The following is a 27,463-nucleotide window of genomic DNA, read 5'->3' on the forward strand; positions in this document are numbered from 1 at the left end:
GATTAATGGCTGCTTTGTCATCCAACTCAATAGGAAATTTTCCTAGTAGGGCAGCTTCTCTGGGACTCCAGGTTATCAGGTTTTAGGAGAGACTGTTGAGGTTATGAAGTGCAGACTCTTCCTATAATAGGTCACTAGAATGAAAAATGGCCAGGTGACAGGGTGAGACCCCAAAATATATTGGCAATATGGGCCCCTATCACAAATCATCCCAAAAGAAGCTGGAAACATCGACCAATAAATCAAGGGGCAAAGACTTTATTACATTGCTAAGAGCAGGTAAATCCATGATAGTCTTTGGCAAGGAAAAACTTTAGTAGTTAACAAAGGAAGAACAAGTTCCCTAGTGGAACTAACAATTAACTAGGAAAGACACCATTAAAGGAAAATGCACAGAGAGGTGGAAGTATATCATTGAATGATAGGCTAAAATTAATAGAAGTTTAGAAGACTAATCATTGACTGTGCAGGTTGACTCTAGAGGATTTAGCACCTAAAATAATTGTAAAAGATCTACAGTAGGAGCAAATCTTTGATAGGGGAAATCTAATCTTGGGCTTTTGATATCATAACTTAGCTTTTTGTTTAGATATAGTAAAGATGAAGTTTCAAAAAACCTCTACGTGGGGTAAGACTGTAGCAAAAGTCTACTTGCCACTTGTACTTCAACAGTCCCTTCAATGCTCTTCCTTGCTTACCTCAGGGTGTATTATAATCCTAGTGATGTAATATGATTTTGTGGTCCCCTGCTCTTAGCTGGCTTCTGTTCTGACAATAAGTCAGTGATTCCAGATTTTCTGTCTCAGGAAACACCCATACGCAATCTGTCTGATTCTGCTCATTCCTTAGATAGCTTTTGGCTTCAGGAAACTCCCACAGATCAAACTCGTGAGACAATAGTGAATAAGACCATTCCTCAATTCATTGCTGACTGGGAATCTTGTCAGTGAGATCCAAATTCTGGAGACCATTCTTTCCTACCTATCAGCCACAGAATTAGCATATCTGTGGTAGAAACTGGATAAACATCTCTCTTCTTGCTTCTGTTTCTCTGTTGAGTTCCCTTACAATTCAGCCCATTTTTGTAATGGTGTTCCAATTACTATTACAATAAAGCTTTGCCCCTTGACTAGAAGATGGGGTTCAAGCCGGAAAATTCTTTTGAGACACATTGCAACACTGGTCTGTGAGCTCAAACTTTTGGGGTCCCCCTTTGTTATGAGCCAGAATTTGAAACAAGGTGATAACTCAATGGAATTGATGGAACAATGCTTAAGTTAACACCTTTGAGAGTTCACACATTTGCTCACACATCAGTTCCCACTTTTGGGAGATTTCAGGGTTCAGTACGAGATATCCAAATTCATACCTCCCATAATCCCACTCTCAGAGGAGAAGTCAACCTTTGAGTTTACACCTCTAAAAGAGCAAGCTGGAGGGGATTGACTGTTGGCTGACAAGGGTAGTTGAGAACTGTCATTAGTAAGGATAGCCCTGACTTTCTCCAGGCAATAAAGAACACAAGGGCCTGCTCCAGGAAATCCCGGAGACTCAATTAGAGGAGACCTCAAGCAATGGCCTTAAAGTTGGATGTCCATCCTGCCTGCAGACTCCCACTAGTGATGGGAAATCCACTCCCTCCTGAGGTAGTAGCACAATTGAATGAAATCAATCTGATTGTCTCTCTCTCTCTTCTCTGGATTTGGGAATATTTAGGAGTCAAAATGAAGGTAAATTCTCATAATCTCTCCTAGGATGTCTGACAGCAAAGATAGCCAAAGCCAGGAAAGTGCCCATTCAATGGTCAGGAGCAAATCATGACCTGGGAGAATGGGCCCCTATTGTTCCTGCAGCCCCACAGTCCAAGAACAACTCATCTTTGTTGACTTAAGTGCCCCTGGGGTTTAGTTCTACTCTAGTATGGCCAGATGCTCTGGATTGGACGGGTTCTTTGATTAGGTCTAGAACACAGCTAATATCAGGTAGGCTCTAAATGATCTCAAAGCGCTGGTAGGTGAGGATAGGAGCCAATATCTGTCTAAAAGTGATCAGACAAAATCATTTGTCCTGGGGACCCCAGCCTAGACATCTGTCTCTAGCTCTAGTTCTTTTTGTGCCTTCCAGGTGACACTAACAGAACACAAAGGCTCTGACCTGTTATTCCATAAACCAGCTCCCCACTAGAAGGGAGAGGAAGCCCCAGTCCTCTCCCAGAACCCTTGAAGGCCAGATGGTCCACAAGAGATCTAAGTGTACATGAGCCTCCCTAGAGCAATGGAAAGCCCTTAGGTAATAGACCTGAGCTCTCTGGAGTCCTCGGGAAAAACAAAGGAATCCAGGCTTAGGTCACAGAGAAGATGGAAAAGGAAAAAAGACGGGCTGAACCCCATGTTGCCCTAAATGACCTGCCACCCAGAGCTCCAGAGGCCTGAGACCAAAGGTTCTGACCAAGCAGGACACCCTTAGAAGCCTTCTATAGTGATGGAGCAGTAAAATGGGTTTTCCCCAGAGCTGGACATTTCAAGAATGCCCTGGGCTGGTTTGAGTCCCAGGAAAGCCCAAGGCTGGATTTGGGGGCAGAAGCCTTGCTTTTGTGTGTTCCCCCTGTGAGCCCGGGTAGGGCACCACCTTTTTGGGTCTCTTTCTGCCACTGTCAAATGCAATGATCTTGTGATTTCACCTGATCTTGTGGAGGGAGAAGATGCCATTGCATCTGGCCTCTTGACCCACACTTCCTCTTCCTGTCCCTCAGACCTCACAGATCCACAGCCCTTGGCTTAATGTTCTGAAACTTCCGAGCTGGTCTCCACTCAATCTCACCCACTCCTCTTCCGCACTGGAAAATCTGGGCCGATTTTGCAGACTCACAAGATTGTCTTTATCGTCTTTAGCAAAATGGGGTTTTTAATGAGTCTTTCTTCCCTTCTTAGACTACAAGCCACAAAGGGGGGAATGTGGAGATTCTGCCCAGGAGAGAGCTCAGACAAGGTTTAGACCCAAGCTTTGAAGGACACTCCAAACTGGGTCTGTAGCTCCTACTCTTTACTCCCAACTTGCTTCAAGTCTCCTCTACCCCTCCCTCTTTAATGCTAGTGCCTTCCCTCAGCTGTTCTCCAAATTATCCTCCATTGGTCTTACTGGTAGAATCTTCTCCATTAGGAGGCAGGGACTTCTACATTTCTTTGTAACCCCAGTATTTAGACTGCCTGGAACTTAGCAGGTGCTTACAAAGTGTTATTGACCAACCTCACCAAAGGCCCCTTGAGTTCTTAGACCTGTCCCCCTTTCCATACTCCCCATTCAGCCCCATCCAGAGCCATCTTAGCTCAAGTTCTTGTGCCCTCACCACTCCCTCCTCCCAAAGGCTGGCTAGTGCTCCTCCTTCACTGAGCTAAATGATTTCCAGATATTGTCTCATTTGATCCTCTCAGCAAGCTTGGGTAAGACATGCTAGTACCCATCATACAGTTGAGGAAACAGAGGCAGATAGTTGAATTTGTCTGAGGATAGATTTGAATTCCCTTCTAATTGGGTCCAGACCAAGCCCTCTCTCAACTGAGAGGGGGAGAGGATTGCTGGGGCTCCAGGAGATGATGTCCCTGATCTGCTCCCACTGGGGGGAAGCAGTTCTAGTCAGCATCATCCCTTATTCCCACTCCCCAGCCCTATTGGATCCTCCCAGAAGCCTCAGTAATCCCCCTGAGGAAGAGTCAGGGCTCTGTGGCCTGGCCTGACAGGGGAAGGGAGGGGAGACAGGACCCAGAGGTCCTAAAGACCCCAAGTATATTCACTGCCTCTGCCTCCATTCTCTGTGAATCTTTTGGGGTCTAAACACTGTCTACTCTAGGAGGGAAATAAAGGAACCGGGGTCACGTATCAGTTCTACTGGACAGTAGGTAATTCTTACTGATCCATGTTCCCCTGGGGGAAAGAACCACTTCTCCATGGACAGTGGGGGGGATCTGTGTGGGTGAGGGGCTCCCCAGGAGAGGCAGGAAACCACAGCAGCTGGGAGGGGAAGAAAGAGGAGGAGAGAGAAGGGAGGAAAGAATAGGGAGGAGGGAGGAGAAAGTCAGAGGCTAAGTCCCTGCCCTTTGGGGCTTTTGTGATCCAGGCAGATAGAAGAGCTCCAGCTCTGAAGAGAGAGACCTCAGTCTTCCAGAGAAGGAGGAGCCCAAGAGACCCAGTTCCAGGCTGCCCCCAGGGACAGCCTTAGCCTGGTCAGCAGCAGGGACACCTCCAGGGTCTGCCCTTGAGCCTGTACAAGGAAGACAGCTCAGGAAAGCAGAGAGATTCCTGGGAAGGAGACGGGGTGACACAGCCACAGCCCAGCCCCATGGAGAGCCCTTCAGAACCTCAGAGCGGGGTGTTCAACCCCTGGAGGGTGCTCCTGATCACAGGTGAGACACCAGCTCAGCAGGAGCCCAGGGGGTGGAGGGCAGAGGGATTCTGCCTGGTGGAATTCTGACCCAGATGGAGACAGGGACCAGGGGGAAGGGGACCAGTCCCAGGGTTCTGTCCTGGACACGGTCTAGGAAGATTTGACCAGGGGAGTCTTTCCTGACCAGGGACAGGGGAGGTAACAGCAGCTCAAAGCTATCCATCCCCATCCTGACATTCAGGGAAATGTCCCATGCTGGAACGGAGCTGCCTCTGAAGGGGGGAAGGGATGCTTTACAGTCAGAGGAGACCTGGGTGTGGATCCCAGCTCTGATGTGTACTGGTTGCGTGACCATAGTCAGGTTCCCTAGACTCTTAGCTCTGGTTGACCTGGAACAACACTTTTTTTTTCCCTGAGGCAGTTGGGATTAAGTGACTTGTCCAGGGTTACACAGCCAGGAAGTATTAAGTGGCTGAGACCAGATCTGAATTCAGGTCTTTTTGACTTCAGGGCTGATGCTATATCTAGCTGCCTCTGATGTTTGGGAGCCAAAGTGTCAGCCTTAAAATACACCCAGGGTCTAGTGAAAAGGCCCTTCATGGGTCTGGTGCAGGGAGATCTGAGTTCAAGTCATTTCCTATTTTCCTTTTCCTATTTCATATCAGTCAGATGTCTCACCTTACCTGGACCTCAATTTCTTTGTAAATTGAGAGTACTGGCTTCAGGAATCTCTAAAGAATAGTTTTTGTCCTCAGCCACAACATTTGTTGCTTCATTTCTGCCTCCATTGCCTTGCCCGGATCACTGGCAGATCTATTCTGAAAAAATCCCGGGGAGGGAGCCAAAAATGTGTTACATACCAAAGGCTCCGATTCTCTGCAGAGGCTGGGGTCTTCACATGATGTGCAGGCCAGGATTCCCTGCAAACACCCCCACTGAGCTCCCAGCAGCCCCCACCCTTATTTCAGGGACAGCTCAGTGGCCTTGGTCTCTCAGGAGGGCAGAGGGACCCTGCTGACCTCTGCCTCCTTCCTCCCCTCTCAGCCTCCATCCTCAGCTGCTGGATCCAGCCAACGTCTACTCAATTCTCTCTTCTTCCAAACCCTCTCTATGGGGAAGTGAACCGCAGCATCACCTTGGACATCCAGGGCTTCTCAGGCCAGGCTCTCATCTATACTTGGTACAGAAAAGCAGTAGCAGAACCCAACAAGATCGCTCTCTACAGGGTTGAAACTGAAGCGCAGGAGCCTGCAGGCATCCGTGAGAAGGTGCTCCCCAACGGCTCCCTGCTCATCCCTGACCTCACCCTCAGTGACACTGATGACTACCATGTAACCATTGTTAATTCTCAAGGCAGCATAATGGTTGGACAAGGACATTTAACGGTGTATGGTAAGTGCTGCCCTTCCCCTGGGCCATGTCTCACTCCTATTCCCTCCCTCAGTCTGGGGTGAGAAGCTCCCCTAAGGGAGCAGGGAGAATGCAGAGCATGAGCCTCCCTCCCCTCCCATAATGTGGGCCAAAGAGCGAGCCCCTACAGCTGATCAGTGTGATCATAGGTCACTAGGGTACAGGAGAGGTCCAGAGTCACTAGCTTCCCTGAGCCCTAAGCTGTTATTATTAGGGGGTAACTGCTTCCTCCTAACTTTCCCAGACCATAGTCTGAAACTAAGAAAGGGCACTGAGGATTGGAGGGGCATCTAGCCCTTTCCAGTTGTGCCTGAGCCAGGCAACTTGTTCCTGAAATTCACCTTCCCTAAGACGGTTAAAAATCTGCTAGGCCTGGGGGGAGCATTGCTGGATCTGGGGGGAGCTTTACTGGGTCTGGGGAACGCTGGGCCCAGGAGAGCCCATGTCCAGACTACCCACAGCCCAAGAGTCAGACGCCCAATGGCCTTGGTGCCCAGGACCTTCTGTCTTCTGAGGCTTCCAGAGCTGGGAGCCCACCCCAGAGGAAGGAACCCCGTGTCATCTCCTAGAGAAACAGGCAAGATCAGGGCTCCATGCTTCACAAGGTCAACCTGGGACAGGGTTCAGCTCCCCTAGACATCACATGAGGAAAACCAATTCAGGGCCCAGAGGTCATTTTGGGGCTCCAAAGAAGGAAAACGTTCCTGACAAGGAGAGCTTTCCTGCTGGGAAATAGGCTAACAAGAGCTGTCATTATGTGGAGCCAGAAGGTGTTCCAGGGTTCTGGGCATCATATTTCACCTGATTCTCACAAGGACCTGGGACGGAGGTGCTGTGTTTGTAAGTGAGGAAGAAACAGAAGTGAGTGATGTGGCCAGAGCTGGTCATAACTAAGGCAGGATTCGATTTCAGGGCTTCCTGAGCCCCACATCCAGCATTCTGTCTACTGCACACCCTCATGACCTCCTACCTGCAGGGTCACCTCGGGAAGGAGGGACTTCTCAGGACGGCCCATCTTCAAGCAGGTACCAGCTGCCCATTTGACAGGGAAGCTTGACAGGAGAGAGGTCAGCTCCATTTATAACTTGCTTCATAGTGGGCAGGGCTAGAGATTGACAGATGTGTGTGTGGGATGCCTTCCAATCTTTCTAAGTGAGCAGGAGCCAGCCAGGACAGAGGCCCTGACCCAGTCATTGGTGTCTTTTGTCCCTGATCTAGGGAGCAGAAAATACTGTGAGAGAATCTGAGTCCTCAACCCATTGTAGACACCTACTACATCCAAGACTGCCTGGGTGTAGAACATGGAAAAATAAATCAATCTCTCAAGGGCATAGTCCTGTGAAACATATAAACAAGAATGTGGAATAGACTTTCGAAGCCTAGGAAGCAGTTCAGACCAAGGAGATTATTCAGAATCAGAGCAGGTCCTGCTCTTGGATCCCAAAAGTCAAAGCATAAGTGAGCATGGGTCCATATGGGAAATTACACAATCACCAAACCATAGGAAAAACTGTTAAACTAAATAAGGATGGTTGACTCAGAGAAGGGAAGATTGGGGGCAGACACTTTACCTGATTTTTGAATATAAGGTTAGGTTGCCTAAAAAGAAACCAAGCTCCCGTGGAAGTGAGATCATTACAAAAACCCAGAATCCAATGGTGAGGCAGCAGTTCTTCTGAAGAAGACCTGTGGAGTATGAGTGGACCAAGAAGTTAATATTGAGTCAGTGGGGTGATAAGGGAACAAAAAGTCCTGAAGCAATTACAGTATTTTCACTTCAAAGAATAAGGAAATAACACTCCTTCTGGACTATCCAATGGGACGTGCAGTACTATATTTGGGTCTATATTTCACAGTTTCCAAAGGACATTGATACACTGGAGAGCATCCACAAAAAGACAACCAGGTTGTGGAAGTTCTGGGGGCCATATGATGCCTGCTCTAGAGACAGCCCCTAGGACTTAATGTTAGGGCAGCCAGATCTTATGACCCTTATTGTGGTACACCTTAGTATTTAATTATTTTCCTGGCTTAACATAATATTTTTCTTTTAATTAAGAAAATTCTGAAATTTATTACAATATTCCTCAAGTCTTTATTTTAGGGTCTTTTTTCAGAAGGTGTTCGATAATTCTTTCAATACCTATTTACCTTCCAGTTCTATTACTTCTGGGCAGTTCTCTTGGTGATTTCCTGCTAAATAGTATCTAGGCTCTTTTTTTTTCATCATAATTTTGGTAGTCCAATGATCCTTAGAGTTATCTCTCCTAGATCTATTTTCCATATCTATTTATTTCAAGTAAATATTTGACATTTTCCAATCTTTCCCATTTTAGTTTATGACTGATTCTTGAGGTCTCAATAGATCAGTCATTCTATTATTCATTTCTGATTTTTAGTAGTTATTTTCTTCAGGAGCTTTTTTACTTCTTTTGTATATGTCAATTAAGTTTTAAATGAGTTGTTTTGCTTTATGGAATTTTTTTTCCATTTCCTAATTTTTTAGTAATTATTTTCTTTTCAATTCACAAATTCTGTTTCCTGCACTTCTTGGGGTTTTACCTTTTCCAATTCACATTTCAAGAAGTTGTTGCTCTCTTGCATAGCTTCTCTTTCCTTTCCCATTTTCTTTTAGTTTCTCTTTTAAGGTTTAATAGTCTCTTCTAGGAGAGCCTTTTGTATTGGGGACCAACAATTGCCTCGACACTGTCTGCTATTAGTCTCTTCAGGGTTGAAATCTGCTCTCTTTCTGTATAGAAACTATCAATCATCTTTTTGATTTTTTTACTTATTTTGTTAAAGCCTGTAGGGTCTGCCTTCAGAGCCAGGAAGTTACCAACTTCCTCTGCAGAGCAGCTATAGGTGTATGGGCGGGTAGCTGTCCTGCTAGTCAGTTACAAAAAGCAGTGAGGTACTAGAGTGCACTGGGAAAGAGTTCCCCACCCAGAAGTAACTCAGGCCTGCAGGGTAGAGCTGGGAAAGTGCCTGCAAAGAACCGCTGCTGTGTGGGATAATGACTGCCCTGGGACTAGACTCTGAGCAGTGAGTGTTTCACTACCCCAAGCCAAAGCCAGCCCTGGGGCTGTGGGTATTAGCAGCTGAGCACTGAATGGCCCTGCAGGGACCCAAAGTGTCTCTGGGCCTGGGCTTGAATCTGCAGGGGAGATTCTATTGCTCCAGTGAAGCCCCCACTGTGCCAATTACAGGTTGCCCAGGCTGTGCCCCCCTGCTGTGCAGATTTGTAACTGTCCCCACAAAAGCCAGAACTGCAGGATGTGGCTGCAGGGCTTTATTATGGTCTGCCTGAGTCACTTCTGGGTTTGGATGGTTAAAGTCAGATCTTGTTAGGTTCTGGCATTTTTTAGAGTACCCTCTGTTTTAGGCTTTAATTTCTCTGCCAGTTTACACTGCTTTGTAATCAAGGCAGAGTAGTTAGACTATAACAGAGTCATCTCTATACCTTTTCTAGCCACAGAGATCACCCCCACCCCTGGTCTGCTCAGGGCGCTAGTCTCTCACTGCCTGCGCTAGTCTGTTCCTGGCCCCTCAGGACAAACCTTTCCTGGTGATCTTCCAGATTATTTTAGGCTGGTAAATTTTAGTGTTTCTAATCTTCATGAATTTAAGCAGTGAAGAGCTATTTTGAGGCTGAATTTAATAGTTGGTTGTGAGGGGAATGAGAGGAGCTTAGAAAGCCGCATATGTCTTCCCCGCCATCTTGGTTCTGCCCCTCCAGTGCTAGATACTCTGAAATCCTTTGGTTATATCTCTGAGGTTTGTGTAGCTACCAAGAAGAAAAGGGATTTGTCTTGTTGGACTTGACCCCAGAGGAAAGAAGTAAATGCTGGGAATCTTGGGTGAAAGGGGAAAATTAGGCTAACTATCCCATGATTAGAGTGGTCCAAAAGAGGAATGGCAGAGAGAAGGCTTCTCTTCGGCAGAGGCCTCCAAACAAAGACCCTCTCTTCCAAATCTGAGTTTCTGTGGAAGTCACTGAAAGCAAAAGTTGGGAAAGGAAGCCTGACAACAGTTGGTGTGGAAAAGATTCAGGGATTAGTGGACTGAAAGCTAACTTGAACTTGGGTTGCAGTAATAGCAGCATGCAACCTGCAGCCAGGGAAGCCCAGGTCCTTCTGTGTCCCAAGAGGTACAGGCCACCACAGGAACAAAGGTTTTCTACAGTTCAGAACACCTTGTATTTAATAAGAATGTGGACAGGACCCACTCATCAAGCTGACCTTCAACCTTTCATTGAGTCTGGAAGGTGACCCTTAGTTCTTCCATGCAAGATATGGCTGGAGAGACTCCAGGAGGCCTCTGGGGCTATCATCAAAGGACCGGCCTTTGTAACTGAGCAGAGGCCCATAGCCCCAAGCTTGGCCAGACAGGAATGGACTTTTCAGGCTCAGAGCTTCATGGTGTCCATTTGCCAAAGGAGGAACTAGGGAAGACCTCCTACAAATCACAGTGGTTCCAAGTACTAGAGGATCTACCCCCAGGAATATGATGACTCAGTCATGGCTGGAGGGATGGGCCAGAGGGGGTAAGTCTCAGAAAGCAGTCTCAGAACCCTGAAGGGTCTTTGTGGAAGCAGGTCAGCATTGCTCTGTATGGCTCCCAAGGGGACAGCTAGGAGCAAAGTGGGAAGTCACAAGGAGGCCAATGGCACACAGTATAAAGGAGACCTCACAAGGGGAGCTGTCCACCAGGGGAAAAAGGCCTGATGACTGCTGAGGACACAGAGAAGTGGAGGCTGGGTGACTCTTGATCAGGCCTGAAGTGGGAGCTTGGGCCAGATACCCCCTGCCATCTCTGGTCCTCTGCTGCTGAGACAGTAGCAAAGGGGTGGCCCTCTATGGATCTCATCACAGCCAAGGCTACTGAGGGGGATGCTGCAGAACATCTCCAAGCAGAGAGCATCTGCTGACCTCTTTATGACCCCAGCTGGTCAGAGGAACAAAAGCTAGACTGGAGAAGGAGCAAGGGAATAAACATTTAGTGAGTGCCTACGGTGTGCCAGTCCCCCATGAACCTCTTTACCAATATCATCTCATTTGATCAGGAACAGGACATAAGGCCAAAATCTGCAGACTCCCCATGGGAGCACAAGCTCCTCTTGCCACAAGCAAAGCTTCTCAATGTTCTAGGACTCCCCAGCAGATGCCATCTACCTGCCTCTCCCATGGGAGGTCTGTGGAAGGGAGCACTGCCCCACAATCCATAGGGAGCCCAACTTTGGGAAGGGGCTCTCATTTTGAAAAAAGAAGGGAGAAAACAGAAAGGGTAAAGCACCACAGGGGCCCCCACAGTACCCCATGAAGGCACCTAGGGAAGTGGTACCCAAAAGAAACACAAAACTCCAATGCTGTCCCTCTACCAACCACTCCTGTACCCTGTCCAAGAAGAAACATCCTGCAAGGAAGAAATCTAGAATATACTGAAAAGGCAACTTCTGAAACCCAGAACACCTGAGAGATTTCCAACACCAAATCTACTATTTCTTAACCAACCAACCTTGGCCACCGTCACACAACCCCTAGGAACTCCATTTTTCTTATCCAGAAATAAGGGCGTACGTGGAATGCTGAGAAGAGCCCTTTACAGATGAAGTCCAGGATCCCTCTGATGTCTGCAACTCTGAACATTCAAGAGCCTGGTCTGCAAAATACACATAACAACTTTGAGCAACAAAGAAAAGAAACTCAAGTACTAGACTAGGAAACATGAATACTTCTCCCTTTTATATGAAAACAAGACAATCAAGTAGTAGATTCCAAGGATCCCTTCTCACAAGAATCACCATCCAGAAAATAAAGCTATAGAACATCAAAGTATTCTACTTTCATACTTATCAAAACATTTTAAAAAAGATACCACATTAAAATTCCTAGAATAGAATGAAATAATTGATGAAAGAAAGGAAGAAACCTCAGTGAACAAGGAAACACTAGGCCTGGATTGAAAAATTAGGGTTCAAATGTATGCTATAACAATAGCCCCCTACCTCCAAGAGTTCTTGAGAGGATGAAATTAAATATACAGCATTTCACACAGTGTTGATCAATAACAATAATCATAATAATGAGAATAATAACATTTATATAGCATACCACATACCAGGCATGTGGGCCCTTCATCAATGCTGTGTTCCCTCCTCCCATTTCAACAGTCATAAGATTATGCATGTCCCAAAACCTACAAGCTCCAAGGAGGGATAACTCAGGACCCAGCACCCCCACCCCTAGGCTTCCTCCGCACCTTCCTTATTCGCATAACCACTGAACCAGGGGGCATCTCCTTACTCATGGACGATTCCTGAATGTCTATAATGCAAATACTTGGGCTTGGGCTTTGAGTGCTTTTTTGTCAAGAAGACATGACCTGGTAAAAACCTAAACCAATCACTCACATACCTCTCTTTTCTCTCCTATAGAAAGAACAACCAAACCCTAACCTCACAGTCAACAGAACCAGCATCATGAGAATGACACTTTGGTCTTCACATGTGGCATAAATTGAAGCAGGAGTGGACATACCTTAGTTTCTTCAATAACAAGTCCCTGATTCTCAATGAGAGGATGAAGCTGTCATGAAGAATTCAGTTCCTCACCATCCTGTCTATGATAAGGGGAGACAGTAAGGTTCTGAATGTGAAATCCGGAATCCAATCAGTTCCAACAAAAGTGACCCCATTGCCCTGACTGTGAACTGTGAGTGACTCTGATATCCTGCCTCTCTGTCTTTTCTCCAACAGCAGCTCACATCTCATCTCTTCTCTCTTCTCTTGCACACACAGATGGACCCAGATTACATCACGTTTGTTCCAAACCAAGGCAAGGAGATTGAGGTCCAATTCAAAAGGGCTCACTGACGTTAAGTGCCATGTTGAAGTCTCTTCCACCTGCCAGAAGTATAGATGGCAAGTCAATGGCATTGTGAACCCTGACTTCTCTAATAGTACCTATGTCATCAAAATGCAACTTAGGTCGGAAAGTATACATATCAGGCAAGAACAATGCTCACCAACTTGTCTGTCTCTAAAACATCACAATTAAGTGGATAGTAATATTCTCTCCTTCCCTCAGAGAAAAGGTTTTGAGGGGATGGTCAAAGGTGGAGGCCAGGAGCAGGTGCTCAGAGCTTATAAGGAAAACATGTCCCAAACCCTGTCTCCTCTGAGATAACTCAGGACCAACATTCCCTCCCTATGCTTCTTCCTCACCTTCCTTATTAGCTTAATCACTGAATCAGTTTATCTCCTTACCATGGACCATTCCTAGATAGCTGATACAAATACTTGGGCTTGGGCTTTAGGTAGTTTTGGTCAGTGAAGCCACAAGCCAATCACTCCACACAACTCTCTTTTCTCTCTATAGAAAGAACATGACCTAACCTTACAGTCAATGGAACCAACATAATAGAGAGGACACTTTGGCCTTCATAGCACAAGAACAGGCGAGTGGACATTCTGTGGTTCTTCAATAACATGTCCTGATTCTCAATGGGAAGATGAAGCTGTCATGCATAACCAGACCCTCACCATCTGTCTATGAAGGTAGGGACATTAGGTTCTATAAGATGAAATCCGGAATCCAATCAGTTTCAACAAGTGACATTACCCTGACTGTGAACTGTGAGTGACTCTAGGTATCCTCCCTCCTGTCCTTTCCCCAGCAATGACTCACATCATCTCTTCTTCTCTTCTTTACACAGATGGGCCAGACTACATCACATTTGTTCCAAACTCCGAGCAAGGAGAGATTGAGGTCAAATTCAAAGACTCACTGACGTTAGAGTGCCATGTTGAGTCACCCACCTGCCAGTATAGATAGCAAGTCAATGGCACAAGATCCCCGACTTCTCTAATAATACCTATGTCATCAAAAAAGTACAACTTAGGAAGATTCAGGAAAGTATACATATCAGGCAAAGAACAATGTCCTGCCAACATTGGTCTCTAAAACATCACAGTTAAGGTGGTTGGTAAGTGTTCTTCCTTCCCTCAGAGAAAAAGGTTTTACAGGGGATTGGTCAAAGGTGAGGCCCAGGGCAGGTGCTCAAACGTAGGAAAGGTATGTCCCAAAACCTGTCTCATAGAGGATAACTCAGGACCTTGTTCCCTCCCTAGGCTTCTTCCCTCACCTTCCTTATTAGCATATATGAACAGAAATCTCCTTACCCCCATGGACCATCTATTATACCTATAATGCAAATACTTGAAGCTTAGGCTTTAGGTAGTTTTATCAGTAAACCACAAGCCAATCACTCACACAGCTCTTTTCTCTCTATGAAAGAACAACAACCAAACCTAACCTCATGTCAATGGAACCAATGTCATAAGGCAACACTGGACTTCCACATATGGCACAAAACAAGCAGGAGAACATTCTGGTTCTTCAATAACAAGTCCCTAATTCTCAATAGGAAGATGAAAGCTGTCCAAAAGACAGACCCTCACCATCCTGTCTGTGAAGAGGAGGATGCTGGGTCCTATGAATGTGAAATCTAGATCCAATTCAAGTAGCCCCATTACCTGACTGTGAACTGTGAGTGACTCTAGTGTCCCTCCCTCTCAGAGGCCTTTCTCTAGTTGACTCACATCTCATCTCTTCTCTTCTCTTCTTTACAGATGGACCAGACAACATCATGTTTGTACCAAACCCAAGAAAGGAGAGATTGAGTCTCATATTTAATGACCACTGACGTTAAGTGCTATATTTGAGTCTTACCACCTGCCCAGTATAGATGGCAAGTCAATGGTACCATGAACTCTGCCTTCTCTAATATCTATGTCATCAAAATGCAACTTGGGAAGATTCAGGAAAGTATATGTCAGGCAAAGAACAATGTTACCAACTTGTCTGTCTAAAGAGCATCACAATTAAAATTGGTTGGTAAGTATTCTCTCCCTTCCCTAAGAGAAAAGGTTTGAAAATTAGTCAAGGTAGGGGGCCAGGAGCAGGTCTCAGGCTTATTAAGGAAGGCATGTCTCAAAACTCTGTCTCATGGAGGGATAACTCAGGACCCAACATTCCCTCCACTGCTTCTTCCTCACCTTCCTTATTAACATAACCACTGAGTCAGGGACATCTCCTTACCATGGACCATCCCCTGTATGTCTATGATGCAATCTTGGGCTTAGGCTTTGGGTGGTTTTGTCAGTGAAGCCACAAGCCAATCCTCACACAGCTCTCTTTTCTCTCTATAGAAAGAACAACCAAACCTAACCTTACGGTCAATGGAACCAACGTAATAGAGAATGACACTTTGGACTTCACATGTGGCACAAAACAAGCAGGAGGGCATGGTTCTTCAATAACAAGTCCTGATTCTCAATGAGAGGATGAAGCTGTCCATGAAGAACCAGACCCTCCTACATCCTGTCTGTGAGAGGATGCTGGGTCCTATGGATATGATCTAGGTCAATCAATTTCAACAAGTGACCCATTACGTGACTGTGAACTGTGGTGACTCTACAGGTGTCCTCCCTCTCAGGCCTTTCTCTAGGATTGGCTCACATCTCATCTCTTCTCTTCTCTTACTACACAGATGGACCAGACAACATCATGTTTGTACAAACCCGAAAGGAGATTGAGGTCATGTTAATGACCTGATGTTAGAGTGCTATGTTGAGTCTTACCCACCTGCCCAGTATAGATGTGAAGTCAATGGTACCATGAACTCTGCCTTCTCTAATATCTATGTCATCAAAAATACAACTTGGGAAGATTCAGGAAAGTATATGTCAGGCAAAGAACAATGTTCCAACTTGTCTGTCTCTAAGAGCATCACAGTTAAGGTGGATTTGGTAAGTGTTCTCTCCACCCCCTAAGAGAAAAGGTTTTGAAATTGGTCAAAGGTGGGGCCAGGCAGGTGCTCAGGCTTATTAAAGGAAGGCATGTCTCAAAACCTGTCTCATGGAGGATAACTCAGATAGCATTCCCTCCACTGTGCTTCTTCCTCACCTTCCTTAATGCTTTCACTGAGTCAAGAATCCTTACCCATAGTGTCCTGTATGTCTATAGTAAATGCTTAGGCTTAGGCTTTGGGTGGTTTTTGTCAGTGACCACAAGCCAATCACTCACACAGCTCTCTTTTCTCTCTATAGAAAGAACAACCAAACCTAACCTTCACAGTCCAATGGAACCAGCAATAGAGAATAGCACTTTAGCCTTCACATGGCAGAACAGGCAAGGAATGGACATTCTGTGGTTCTTCAATAACATATCCCTGATTCTCAATGAGAGGATGAAGCTGTCCATACAACGGACCCTCCACCATCCTGTCTCTGTGAAGAGGAGGACAGGTTCTATGAATGCAGAAATCCAGAATCCAATCAGTTCCAACAGAAGTGACCCCATTACCCTGACTGTGAACTGTAGTGACTCTGAGTATCCTCCTCTCCTGTCCTTTCCCCAGCAGTGACTTATCTCATCTCTTCTCTTCTTCTTTACAAATCCAGACTACATCTGACATTTCAAACTCCGAGCAAGGAGAGATTGAGAGTCAAATTCAAGACTCACTGACGTTAGAGTGCCATGTTGGAGTCTTACCCACCTGCCAGTATAGATGATGAAGTCAATGGCACAAGATCTGACTTCTCTAATAATACCTATGTCATAAAAATGCAACTTAGGAAGATTCAGGAGAAGTATACATGTAGACAAGGAACAATGTCACCAACTTGTCCAGTACTCTAAGAGCATCACAGTTAAGGTGGTTGGTAATTCTCTTCCTTCCCTCAGAAAAGGTTTTGAGAGTTGGTCAGTGAGGCCAGGAGCAGGTGCTCAGGCTTATTAAGGAAGGTATGTCCCAAAACCTGTCTCATGGAAGGGATAACTCAGGACCCAACATTCCCTCCCTAGGCTTCTTCTCCACCTTCCTTATTAAGCATAACCACTGAACCAGGGGCATCTCACTTACCCATGGATCATCCCTGTATATGCCTAGTGCAAATGCTTGGAAGGCTTTGGTGGTTTTGTCGAGTGAAGACACAAGCCAATCCTCACACAGCTCTTTTCTCTCTATAGAAAGAACAGCAAACCTAACCTCACAGTCAACAGAACCAGCGTCATAGAGAATGACACTTTGGACTTCACATGTGGCACAGAACAGGCGGAGAGGAACATTCTGTGGTTCTTCAATAACATATCCCTGATTCTCAATGAGAAGATGAAGCTGTCCATGAATAACCAGACCCTCACCATCCTGTCTGTGAAGAGGAAGGGTGCTGGGTCCTATCAATGTGAAATCCGGAATTCAATCAGTTCCAACAGAAGTGACCCCATTATCCTGGTTGTGAACTGTGAGTGACTCTGAGTGTCCTCCCTCTCCAGGCCTTTCCCCAGCAGTGACTCACATCTTGAAGTGCCCAGGCACAAGAGAAAAACAGGACAGCCAAAATAATGAAGTTTTAAGAGCGTTTATTGCTAACTAGCGACTGAACATCAACACCAACACTGGAGGGGTCAGTCATGAAGGGCCTCAGGGCCATATATTTATAGAAAGAAGAGAGAGACATCAAAATGTTTCTTGATACATTTGTCGTAATAAAGGAATTTCTATTCTAAACAGGAGGCAAAAATGTTATCACTCTAAGGGGTTCATTCTCAGGCAGCAGCAGCAGCATTTCTTTAAGGTTATCAAGTTGTCAAGGTCTCAAGACTCTCAGGACAGTACATCTGGATTGTTAAAAATACCATCTGCATTAGGGAGTGAAGAACTAGTAATGAACTTCTAACTACAAAATTCAAGATTATATTTCTCACGATCCCTTTTGGGGGGCTTTTCCACTTCACTCCCCCCTTTTCTTGAGAGTGTCAGAGACTAGACTCATCAGAGGCCAATAAGTGACCCTGGCAACAAACAACTTAAAAGCCTGGATCCTCTTCCTAATATATGGGTTAAACAATCAAATGAAGGGCAATAGGATCCAGTAGAAAAGGGTGGGGGCCTTCAAGGAGATCACAAGAGGGTTAGAGGGGGGCAACTGAAAAGTGATGGGACCAAGACAATGATTGGCATTGAGCGTCTCCCGTCCTTGATGGCTTTTAACTGCAGAAAGGACTCTCTTATTTCCCCAGAGTTGTTAGATAGAAACAGGCATCCCAAGGGCCATATGTACCCTCCTTCTTAAGATAGAGGGTAAATCTAGCCCCGATGATTCTTAGGACCACCTTCCAATGTAAGTCTTTGCAGGCCTTTATGAAATCACCCAAGGAAATTTATTGTCGCTCTTAGGCTGTCTGTCCTTTTAATGGATGGAGCTGATTTGCTATAAAACCCCAAAAGCAAAAACAAAGGCAAATTCAAGGAATTAGCTTTGGTTTTTGATTTCCCACACTGGGAAATCAGTCACAGAACAGCCCAAGTAAATTAAAGGGCTGTAGGCCCTTTGCTTTAAAACAGACCTCAACTTTAAAAAAATGGTAAAAGCAAAAAGAACTCTGATCATAAAAAAGTTCTAATAAGAGAAAAATAGGTAAGATCCCAAAAAGCTTCTCCAGTTGTTTAAAATTCACTTTCATGACACAATTTCACATCCCCCAATTCGTCCCTTTTCAGGTAAGACCTCACCTTTTTAAGTTGGAGCCCATGACTGGACATAGAACTCCACTAGGAATTGTGAAGGGGCCATCCACAATCTTCCACCTGTGATGTCCCCATATGTGCCTGAGATCCTCCATGAAGCCCTGGAGTTGGTCTAGGGACTGAGGCAGAAAGTAGCTGAAGGATCTAAAGATTGGAAAGGTAGATAGGCTGGAGGGACAGTGCTGGATGAAAAGGGTAAATAGGGTGTTAACACAAAGTAAAGGGATATCCTAGTCATAGAATAAGATGTCTGATAAGGAATAGAGAAAATTGGAAATTTACGTGGAGAGATTTTCATATAAAAGTTATGGATCTGAATTTTGAAAAAGAAATTAGATTTTATTCTTCCTCCATCCAAGCATTGTTTCAGGACCCCCAATTTACACTTGAATTGATACCTAAAGCTCTTTTATCATCCAAAAACCAAAGGAAAACTTTCCTAGGAAGGGCCTTTCTGGGGTCCACATTATCAGGTTTTAGGAGACACTGTTGAGATTATGAGGTTCAGTCAGAGTCTTCCCATACCAGGTCATTAGAATGATGAATAGCCACATACAGGGTGAAATTCAAAAATTAATATGGGCCCTGTCAAAGTTCCAAAAGAATTTTGATAGAAAAAATCAAGGAAAGATTTTATTAAAAGAGATGGAAATATATATATATATATATAAAGGGGAAATATAATCTTGGGCTTTTGAATATAATTATTTTTTTGGATAGAAAAATGAAGTTTTAAAGAAAGTCCATTTGCCATTAAATGCAATAGTCCTTGTGCCCTTTTTCTTACCTCAGGAAATTTATAATCCTATTAGTGGTTCAGGCTTTATCTGTAATTTCATCTTGATACCAATTTAATTAGTATTATAAAGAGCCAAGGAATTGTAACTTTGCTTCCAAGACCCCTTCAATTTGACAGCTTCCCAGTTAGAGTTCCTGTTGGCTGGGTGTTGAGAATTATTAATTAGTAAGGATAGCCTATTCCCAGGCAATAAAGAACAAAAGGATAATAGAAATCCCAGAGATTTAGTAAGAGGAGACCTTGAATGGCCTTAAAGTTGATGTCCTCCTGCTTGAAGACTCAAAGGTGATTGAAAATCCATTCCCTCCTTTTAATAGTAGCACAATTAATTAAATTCCTAATTAGTTATTTTTTTATTATTAAATAATTTTTTTTGAAGAAAATGCAGGTAATTTTTTAAATTATCCCTTGACTTACTTTTTCCATTTTTCCTTCCCTTGATAAAATATTGTCAGAATAAAGTTTTTTTTTAGGAGAATTGATTTAGAAGGTATAAATAACCTAAGAAGAAAAAAATAAGAGTTTAATTATTTCTAGTGTTTTTGTTTGGGTGTAGCTCTTCTTCCATCCTTGATCAATTGAAATGTTAGATCTTTTCTTTTTGAAGAAACACTTTTTTCAGAATAATCTCATAAGTATGTTTTGAGGTATAAATTTCTGTTTTTTTGCCACCAGTTCAAAAGTTTCCCAATCCTCTGTATTTTCTGCTGGTCTTTTTCAAGAAAATAATATTCTAAAATTCTATACAAATTTATTTCAAATTTCCAATTGATGGACATCCATTCATTTTCAGATTTTATTTTCAAAAAATTCCACAAAATTTTTTTAATAAGGTCCCTTTCCTTTTTAGTACCTTTGGGGTATGAGTAGAGAACTACAAAGGGTATCCGTTTGATAACTTTTTGGATACCAAATTGCTTCCAGAATGGCTGGATTTTAAATTCCAAAATTATGTGTCCCTGTTTTCCCACATCCCCTCCAAATTCCATGTTATTTCCCTTCATTCTAGCCAATCGAAAGGTGTAGTGGTATCTCAAGTTGTCTTAATTTCTTGATCAATAGTGATTTGGAAACTTTCATATGAGTAGTAATAGTTTTAATTTACATCTGAAAATTGTCTTTCATATCCTTTTGACCATTTATCAATTGGAGAATGGCTTGATTTCTTATAAATTAAGCAATTCTCTATATTTTTGGAAAATGATCCTTTATCAGAACCTTTGACTGTAAAAATGTTTTCCAGTTTATTGTTTCTTCTAATCTTGCCAGATTAATTTTTTTTACAAAACTTTTCAATTGATATAATAAAATTTTCAATTTTTATTAGTGATTTTTAGTTCTTTTTGGTATAAATTCCTTCCTTTTACAGGTCTGAGAGGTAAATATCCTATTTCTTCAATTTTTTATGGTCTTTTCTTTATGCCTAGATTTAACCCATTTTTGATTTTATCTTGATGTAGGTGTTGGGTGTGGGTTCCTAGTTTTCCATATAATTTCAATTTTCCCAATTTTTTTAAATAATGATTTTATCCCAAAAATAGGGTTTTGGGTTTTCATTGATAATTAAATTTTTGGCTGTATTTTCTTTGAATTTTCTTTCCATTGATCAATTAGTTTTTTTTAATACCAGATAGTTTTTAACGCCCCTTATAATATAATTTTAGATCTAGTAAGCTAGGCCTTCATTTGATTTTTTTCATTAATTCCCTTGAAATTTTGACCTTTTATTTTTCCATATTGATTTTGTTGTTATTTTTCTAGGTCATCAAATAGTTTTTTGGGAGTCGATGGTAAGGCTAAATAAATAGATTAGTTTAGGTAGCCCAATCCAAGAGATTTAATATTTTTCCAGTTAGTTAGATGACTTAATTTGTGTGGAAAGTTTTTGTTTTGCCATAAAGTTTCTGATTTTCCTTGGCAGATAAAAAATTTTTATACTATGTAGTTACTTTAAATGGTATTTTTTTTAGTCTGATGTTGGGTTTTGTTAGTAAATATAAAATGCTGATGACTTAGGTGGGTTTATTTTATAACCAAACTTTTAAATTGTGGGATTTTTTAATAATTTTTATAGAATTCTGGGGTTTCTAATATAATCATATCATCAGCAAAGAGTGATATTTTGGTTTCCCTTTTGTTTATTCTTATTCCTTTAATATTTTTCTATTCTTTTCCAAAGCTAGATTTTAATACAATATTAAATAGTAATGGTGATAGTGGGACAACCTTTTTTCCTCCTGATCTTATTGGGAATGGTTGCAGTTTGTCCCATTAATTGTGTTACTGCTGGTTTTCAATAGATCTATGATTATTTTAAGGAAAATCCATTTTTTACTCAAGTTTTTTTAGGAATGGATGTTATTTTATCAAATGCTTTTTCTGCATCTATTGAATTATCATATGGTTTTGTTAGTTTGGTTAAATATGGCCCCTTGCATCTATTTAGAGGTGTCAAATTGGAGTTTCAGAATTCTCCCAGGATGAGTATCAAAAATATAACCAAACTAGGAAAGTGGCCATCCAGCACTCAGGCAACGACTTAGAAGATGGGCCCTTGTGGATCCTGTAGCCCCACAGGCCAAGAATAACCCATCTTTGCTGACCTAGATGGTTCAGTTCTATTCTAGTATGACCAGATGCTCTGGATTGGACAGGGTTCTTCAAATGGTTCTAGAGCACAGCCAAGAATATAAGGTAGACCCTAAATGATCTGAAAGTCTTATTTGGGTGGATGGAGCTAATATCTGTCAAAGTGACGACAAAATCAACCTGGGGACTTATCCAGACATGTTTTTCAGTTTTTTTGGCCCACCAAGTGGCCCGCAAACAAAACTCTGATCTGTTACTCCATAAACCAGCTCCCCAGTAGAAGGGGAAGGAAAGATGTCCCTCAGTCCAGCCCCAATCCTCTCCCAGAAGTCTTGATGGTCAGCTGACCCACAATAGATCTAAGGGCACCTGAGCCTCCCTAGAGCAATGGACAAAGCCCTTGGGTAATAGACTTTTCCTGGGACCCAAAAATACAAAGGGATAGGCTTGTCCAAGGGAAGATGGAAAAGAAAAAGTGGTTTCAGCCTATGTTTCTCAATGACCTGCCACCAGAGTTAGGGCCTAAGACCAAAGGTTCTGACCAAGCAGGACCACCCTTAGAAGCCTTATAACGGTGAAGCAGGGGACTGGGTTTTCCCCAGACAAGTCAAGAATGCCCTGGTCTGGTCAGAGGCTCAAGAAGGCCCAAGGCTGGATTTGGGGGCAGAAGTTTTGCATTTGCTTCCTCCCCTGTGACCTGGGGAATCCCACCACTTTGGGTCTTTTTTCACTCTTTTCAGATGCAATGATCTTGGTATTTCACCTTATTTTGTGGGGAATGCCTTGAATCTGCCTTTGACCCCAATTTTTCTTCATGTTCCCAGAACTAAGATCCACACCCTTGGCAATTACTGAAATTCCGAGTGGTCCCCATATTCCCTTGTGAGCTAGTAGTCATTCACCGCCTTCTTCCAACTGAAATCTGGACCAATCTTGGACTCCCAAAGATTGTCTTTATTGTCTTTAAAATGGTTTTTTAATTTTTCCTTCTTATACTACAAGCCCCAAAAGTGAGGATGGTGGAAATTCTGCCCTCCATGCCCCAGGTTGGAGCTCAGACAATGTCTAGATTTAAGATTTGAGGCAGACCATCAAATTGGGTCTGTAGCATCTACTCTTCATTCCCAACCTTTTCAAGTCTCCCTCCCTCCCTCCTTAATCTGGGCCTTCCCTCACTTTCTCCGTTGTTCTCAGTTGGTCTTATTTGTGGAGTCCTCTCCATATTGTCTTCTCCATTAGGAGACAGGGACTTCTACCTTTCTTGTATCCCCCATACTTAGCACAAGGCCTGGAACTTAGTAGGTGGTTACAAAGTGCTACTGACCAACCTCACCAAAGGCCCCTTGGCTTAGCCTGTCCCCCTTCCATACTTCCCATTCACCCCATCCAGAGCCATCTTGGCTCAAGTTCTTTGCCCCCCACCCCTCCTCCCAAAGGCTGCAGTGCCCTCCTTCACTGGCAAAATGATTTCCAGATATTTCTCATATGATTCCTGAACCTGGGTAATACCTGTATTATCCTTCCCATTGCACAGTTGAGGAACCAGAGGCAGATATTGAATTTGTCTAAGGTTATAAAGCTAAAAGGCAAGGCTGATTTAAACTCCTTCTAATTGGGTTAGACCAGCCTTCTCAGATGGAGGGGTAGGATTGGGGACTCCTGGAGGGTGAAGGAGAAGAAATGTCCCTGATCTGTTCCCACTGGGGAAGCAGCTCTAATCTGCATCCCTATTCCCACCCCCAGCCCTTTGGATACTCCCCACAAGCCCCAGTAAATGATTGAGGAAGGGCCAGGCACGGGCCTGCCACAGAGGAAGGAGGGGAAAGTGTGGGGTCTAAAACCCCAAGCACATTCCTGCCTCTGCCTCCATTTTCTGTCTATTTTCGGGGTCTAAAATGTCTACTCCAGGGGAAATAAGTAGCGGGGTCAGGTACTTCTATTGGTAAATGTACTGGTACCATTTCCCCTGGAGGACAGAAGCACTTCTCTTGGACAGGGGAGGGATCATAGGGAGGCTCCCGGAGGGGAGGAAAACACAGCAGCTGGGAGGGGAAGAAAGAAGAGGAGGAGGAAAGAGGGAGGAGAAAGTCAGAGGCTGTCGCTGCCCTTTGGGCCCCTTGGTCCAGGCAAAGAAGAGCCCAGCTCTAAAGAGAGACCTCAGCTTCCAGAGAAGGAGGAGGGGACCAAAGTGGCTCCGGGCTGCCCCCAGGACAGCCAGCCTGGAGGCAGCAGGGACACCTCCAGGGTCTGCCCTTAGCCTATAGAGGGAAGACACAGCCAGGAAAGCAGAGAATTCCTGGGAAGAGAGGGTGGAGCCACAGCCCAGCCCCATGGAGAGCCCCCCTCAGAACATCAGGCAGGGCAGTCAGCCCCCTGGAGGGGGGCCCTGATCACAGGTGGACTCCAGCCCCTTCGGGAACCCAGGGAGGGAGAGGGATGGTGGGATTACCCAGATGGAGACGGGGGACCAGGGGAAGGGGACCATCCCAGGTTCTGTCCTACACACGGTCTAAGAAGATTTGACCAGGGAGTCTTTTCTGACCAGAGGCAGGGGAGAAGTATTGGCAGTTCAAGGCTGTCCATCCCCATCCTGACACTCAGGGCAATGTCCAGTGCTGGAACGGAGCTACCTCTGAAGGGGGGAAGGGAAGTTTTACAGTCAAAGGAGACCTGGGTGTGGATATCAGCCTAATTGTACTGGCTGTGTGACCATGGTCAGGTCCCCTGACTCTTGCTTGGTTCCCTTGGAAAACACTTTTTTTTTTTCCAAGCAATTTGGGATTATGATTTTGCCCAGGGTCACCAGCCAGGAAGTGTTAAGGTTGAGATCAGATTTGAATTCAGGGCCTTTTGTTCGGGCTGGGCATATCTAGGCCCCTGAACACCAACTTCCTGCCAGTGATTTTGGGAGGCAAAGTGTCAGCCTTAAAATGCACCCAGGGTTTATGAAAGGCCTTCGGGGTTTTAAAGGGAGATCTGGGTTCAAGGTTGTTTGCCTTTCTATTTCATATAAGTCAGATGTCTCATTACCTGGACCTCATTTTTTCTTTGTAAATTGAGGCACGGCTTAGGTCTCTAAACTGGTTTTCATCCTTCATGATTGCAGGCCCGGATTCCCGAAACACCCCCACTGAGCTCCCAGCAGCCCCCGGCAGGCAGAGCAGCCCCCCCCTTCTGTAGGGACAGCTTGTGGCCTTGTGCCCGGAGGGCAGAGGGACCCTGCTATCTGCCTTCCTCCCCCCTCAGCCTCCATCCTCAGCTGCTGGATCCAGCCAAGTCTCTCAGGTCACTGTTGTTCCAAACCTCCTATGGGGAAGTGAACCCAAAAGCCTTGACCGGGGCTTTGGTGGGTTTCCTTATACTTGGGAAAAAGATTGAATTCCAACAGGATCGTCACACGTTGCAACTGAGGCAGGACCCTGGGGCATCCGGAGAAAACCCCAACGGCTCCCTGCTCATCCCTGACCTCACCCTCAGTGACACTGATGACTACCATGTAACCATTGTTAATTCTCAAGGCAGCATAATGGTTGGACAAGGACATTTAACGGTGTATGGTAAGTGCTGCCCTTCCCCTGGGCCATGTCTCACTCCTATTCCCTCCCTCAATCTGGGGTGAGAAGCTCCCCTAAGGAAGTAGGGAGAATGAAGAGCATGAGCCCTTCTCCAGCACCCCCCACCCCCAATAATGTGGGCCAAGGAGGTGAGAGCCCCTCCAGCCCAGATCAGTGTGATCATGGGTCACTGGGAGCACTGGAGAGGTCAGAGGTCATTAGCTTCTGAGACTCTAAGCTGTTATTATGGGGAAGGGGGTGTAACTACCCGCTTCCTCCCAGCTTTCCCAGGCCATACTGTAAAACTAAGATGGACCCCTAAGGGTCCCTTTCCATTGTTCCTGAGGCAGGCAACTTGTGCCTGAAGTTCACCTTCCCTAAGACAGTTAAAACTGCTAGGCTCAGGGGGAGCATTGCTGGGTCTGGGGACCACTGGGCCCAGGAGAGCCCATGGCCAGACTACCCACAGCCCAAGAGCCAGATGCCCAACGGCCTTGATGCCCAGGACCTTCTGTCTTCTGAGGCTTCCAGAGCTGGGAGGGAGCCCCCAGAGGAAGGACCCCTGTGTCACCTCCATTTCCTGGAAAAACTGGCAAGATCAAGGGCTCCAGGCTTCTGGGAAGGGTCAGCCTGGGACAGAGGGTTCCAGCTCTGCTGAGCCCCAGCTGCATGAGGAGAAAACCAAGTCAGTGCCCAGGGGTACCGAGAGGACACTTGGGGCTCCAAGGAAGGACAACATTGCCAATAAGGAAAGCTTTCCTGCTGGGAAATAGGCTAACAAGGGCTGTCATTATGTGGAGCCAGAAGGTGTTCAAGGGCTCTGGGCGTCATATTTCATCTGATTCTCACAAGGACCTGATATGGAGGTGCTGTGTTTGTAAGTGAGGAAAAGAAACAGAGAGGGAGTGATGTGGCCAGAACTGGTCAGTAACTGAGGCAGGATTCGATTTCAGGGCTTCCTGACCCCACATCCAGCATTCTGTCTACTGCACAACCTCATGGCCTCCTACCTGCAGGGTCACATCAGGAGGGAGGGACTTCTCCAGGATGGCCCATCTTCCAGCAGGGACCAGCTGCCCATTTGACAGGGAAGCTTGATTGGGATTGACTGACAGGGGTCAGCCCAGGCCCCTTGGCACTTGCTTCCATGGTGGGCAGTGCTGGGACTTGACCCAGAAGTCTGTGTGTGTAAGACAGGATGCCTTCAGTGGCCACAGGTGAGAGGCAGTATTGGGGGCCCCTGACAGTCATTGCCGGCTGTCTTTCTGTCCCTGAACTGGGGAGCAGAGAATACTGTGTGAGAAAGGAGCTAGGAGTCCTCCATCTGGTGACTCTCAGGCATTGCTTAGGCACCTACTGCTTCCAAAGGAACTGGCCTGGGTACGGGGCATGGCAGGCAAAAATAAATAAGTAAATCACTTCCCTTGAGAAGCCTGAGTTCTGTTGAAGAAGCATACAAACAGGAAGGTGGAATGGACCTGAGAAGCCCGGGAAGCAATTCCATACAAGGATTTGCTGGGTGGAGGCAATTTCTGGGGGAGGCAACAACCTCCAAAGTGGGCCGGCCCCTGGGCCTCCAATCCTGGCGTTCTTGAGGCCTCTTGTGCACCAAGTAGGGGTTGAGGGATGAGGCAGCTGGCCCAACATTAAGCAGCTGGATGGGACCAGGCAGATCTAGCACCTGGACCTCTTGGCTCCCAGGCAGACCCACTAGTTAAAGACAAGGTCACTGGGGAGATCTCCCGGGCTGGGGGCTTGGCTCCCCTCCTCAGCACAGGACACTGGAGTAGTTAGGATCCAGGAAGGAACCTCAGCTCACTGAACACTGAAGAGCCTGGGCAGAAAGAGGACAACAAGAGGGCCCGGTGATGGGCTGAGACAAGGAATCTGTGTGGGACCAAGTCTGCCTCAGTTCCCCTGTAGAGTCTTCTCAGGCCTGGAAGAAATAAGGAATTGGCCCTTCAGAAGACACAAGGTGACCTGGCTTCTCCCAGGGCTTCCAGATTCTGCTAAAGGAAAAGGCCGAGGGAGCAAGAGAGTTCTAGACTTGGGATCAGGAGATCTGGATTCAGATCCCAGTTCCATCATTTACTGGGTGACTTCTGGTGAGTCACTATTGCCTTGTCTGCAAAATGGTGG

General features: G+C 45.2%; 2 protein-coding genes across 2 annotated transcripts in view; both read left to right on the forward strand.

Annotated features, from left to right (window-relative positions):
• The first annotated feature begins 4,336 nt into the window (after positions 1-4,336).
• Positions 4,337-5,869, forward strand: LOC116422669 (carcinoembryonic antigen-related cell adhesion molecule 16-like). Its single transcript, XM_031961668.1, has 2 exons — positions 4,337-4,400; positions 5,291-5,869. The coding sequence occupies exons 1-2, from the start codon at positions 4,337-4,339 to the stop codon at positions 5,833-5,835; spliced, it is 609 nt and encodes a 202-aa protein (XP_031817528.1). The 3' UTR covers positions 5,836-5,869.
• Positions 5,870-5,893: 24 nt separating this feature from the next.
• Positions 5,894-27,463, forward strand: part of LOC111720231 — a 41,343-nt gene continuing 19,773 nt past the window's right edge. Inside the window, 4 exon segments of the mRNA XM_031961669.1 lie at positions 5,894-5,949; positions 16,822-17,096; positions 23,897-24,015; positions 24,877-25,327. Of these exon segments, the coding sequence (XP_031817529.1) occupies positions 5,894-5,949; positions 16,822-17,096; positions 23,897-24,015; positions 24,877-25,327 (901 nt within the window).

The sequence above is a fragment of the Sarcophilus harrisii genome, chromosome 3, assembly GCF_902635505.1.
Source record: "Sarcophilus harrisii chromosome 3, mSarHar1.11, whole genome shotgun sequence".
Classification (NCBI taxonomy): domain Eukaryota; kingdom Metazoa; phylum Chordata; class Mammalia; order Dasyuromorphia; family Dasyuridae; genus Sarcophilus; species Sarcophilus harrisii.